The following is a 2,500-nucleotide window of genomic DNA, read 5'->3' as shown; positions in this document are numbered from 1 at the left end:
TAGGCTAATTAGATGATGAAGTAAATGAATAGATAAATGATATACGCCTCCATCTCTTCCCAAGTAACTCAGACACTGGAACTCGTACAAAACAGTTAATTTGTCTATCAAGTATTAGGAATATAGAAATATATATATATATAGCCCATCTGTTTTATTTTGCCACAAGACAGGAACTCTTTATATCATAACATATTCGTCAATGATGTGTTAGGTATAAGTGGATAAACAACGCATACCTGTGTATTGACAATAAAATTGATGCTTTTTTGTATATAATCCAGGAACATTGTAAAGGTAATTTCACTTCTGATCACAAGAACGCTTGTTATTGTAAGGGACTCGGGAAGTGTCGTGATTTGGGTTCTATCAGCGCCCTCGTATTTTGATAAAGGATCAATTTAGTATTAAATCACCAGAGACAGCTGTGTAGCAAATTGTTATATCTGAGTATCATTATATAACACAAGCTATAATTTTCAATCTTCACTAGAAACAAAATGAAAAGGTACCGACATGTAATTAGATTTAACCATATCATTCGGCGGAAAATACCAACATATTATTATCTTATTTTATTATTATCTTCAAATAAAAAGGAAAGGGTTCGGGTAGAAGAAAGGGAGAGGGTCAAGTAGGAGAGAGGTAGGGGGGGGGAGTTGGAAAGAAAGAGAGAGAGAGAGAGAGGGAGAGAGAGAGAGAGAGAGAGAGAGAGAGAGAGAGAGAGAGAGAGAGAGAGAGAGAGAGAGAGAGAGAGAGAGAGAAGGGGGTGAAGGTGGATTGAAGCTCGGGAAGAGCAAAGGAAAGATGGGAGAATGGGAGAGAGAACGCTGGATGGAGAGGGGGAGGGAAAGCAAGAGATATACAAATATGTTTCACTAACGATTAAGAATCAGATATCTCTACATATGAAAAGGGAGGCAATATCTCAAGACTTTGTATATTCTTTATCACTACACTGAATAATATCTCTCTTCCTTTCCATCTACACTCTCTTTCTTCCTCCACCATCTCTCCCTCTTTCTCTTTTCATCAGCCTCGTTCTCCCTCCCCCTTCTCTATTTCTTTCTCTTCCTATCATCACTCTCTTTTTCCTTCCCCCATTCTCTCTTTGTCTTCAATTTCATTCCCTTCTCCCTCTCTCTTTTCATCTCCCTCCTCCCCATTCTCGGTCTCTTTCTTCTCACCTCTCACCTCATTCGTTCTCTGCCTTTTTTATTTTCTATTTATTTTATTATCATTATTATTATCATTATTGTTATTATTATTATTATTATTATTATTATTATTATTATTATTATTATTATTATACCTCCCCCTTCCCCCTTCTCTATTTCTCCTTTTGCATCTCTTCCCTCTTTCTCACCCCGGACCATATTCATGAATAAAGTAAGTAAACTTTAGATACAGTCAGGAATTTACACTATTTAGCATTGTGGTAAAACAGATGAATTTTGTTAATGCTCAATGCCCTTTCTCCCCCCTCCCCCTCCCCCCACTCACCCCAAGACTGATTGCCTCGCTCAAGGTCTGGCTAAGAGCTACACTCTCACGAATTATAGTGTCTAAATTACACCTTTAAAGCTCTGGTCATAGCTTAAAAATGCTCCTAGAACAACTTATTTTTCAAAAAAAGAAAAAAAAATCTTGAGGGAGGCGGGGCTCGCAACCTTCCAGAAAGTGATTGTGTTCACGACACTCATCAACCAATCTCCTCCCCACCACCCCACCCCACCCCCCACCCCCACACACAAGAAAAAGCTGAAATGACTCCCCTGTTGTTTCTGCTGTTGTTCTACTTATAATTATTGCCTTTTTTTGATTGTCATTATTATTAGTGGTGCTACTATTATCACCATTATTACCATAATTATCAGTGTTGTTATTATGACAACCTTTATCAAACATACAATTTTCCTCACAATCATTAATTCAACCTCAATATGGGCAAGCATCAGTCAGAGCGTTTCCCTTCCCCAAACGCAATCCAATTTCGCCATAATTTGAGGCCTGAAAATCCAAGTAGAATCTTCGCTATTCCACGATAGGTATTACGTTCGCCATCCCTTCGAACACTGAACTAGCGAGGGAGTGTAATGCCCAGCTACGTTCAGTAAAGGATAGATAGGATGAGACCAATTCACTTTATACGAGGAAAATATTTTTGGGGCCTATTACACACTACAATTGCAATTATGGGTGCAAAGAAAATGTACAGGTGAGAATTCAAGAAAGTGATGAACACTTTTGTGATATGATAAAGCAATTGATAGGAAAAATAATATACAACTTATTTGTCCCATGACAAATATGAGAGCGAGCGAGATGAAATATGAGAAGGGAGAGGGGGGGGGGGTAGATAGATGAATTGAGAGATAAGCTAATTCATAAAGAGTCTGGGAGAACATTTCTTATTACTTATAGCAGAAACTGTCCTTAAATTTTTCATATATCATCATCAAAGAGTAAATTAAGAAAGAAATAAAGGAAGAAGACAAAA

General features: G+C 37.6%; 1 protein-coding gene across 1 annotated transcript in view; it reads right to left on the bottom strand.

Moving 5' to 3' along the window:
* LOC138865004 (putative proline-rich protein 21) overlaps positions 1-290 on the bottom strand; it is a 10,338-nt gene extending 10,048 nt beyond the window's left edge. The window contains exon 1 of the mRNA XM_070133676.1: positions 240-290. Coding sequence (XP_069989777.1) covers positions 240-290 — 51 coding nt within the window. The remainder of the gene's footprint in view (positions 1-239) is intronic.
* Positions 291-2,500: the final 2,210 nt, after the last annotated feature.

The sequence above is a fragment of the Penaeus vannamei genome, chromosome 19, assembly GCF_042767895.1.
Source record: "Penaeus vannamei isolate JL-2024 chromosome 19, ASM4276789v1, whole genome shotgun sequence".
NCBI lineage: Eukaryota > Metazoa > Arthropoda > Malacostraca > Decapoda > Penaeidae > Penaeus > Penaeus vannamei.
The sequence above is the reverse complement of the archived record's forward strand: the minus strand, read 5'-3'. Positions and strand labels throughout refer to the sequence as shown.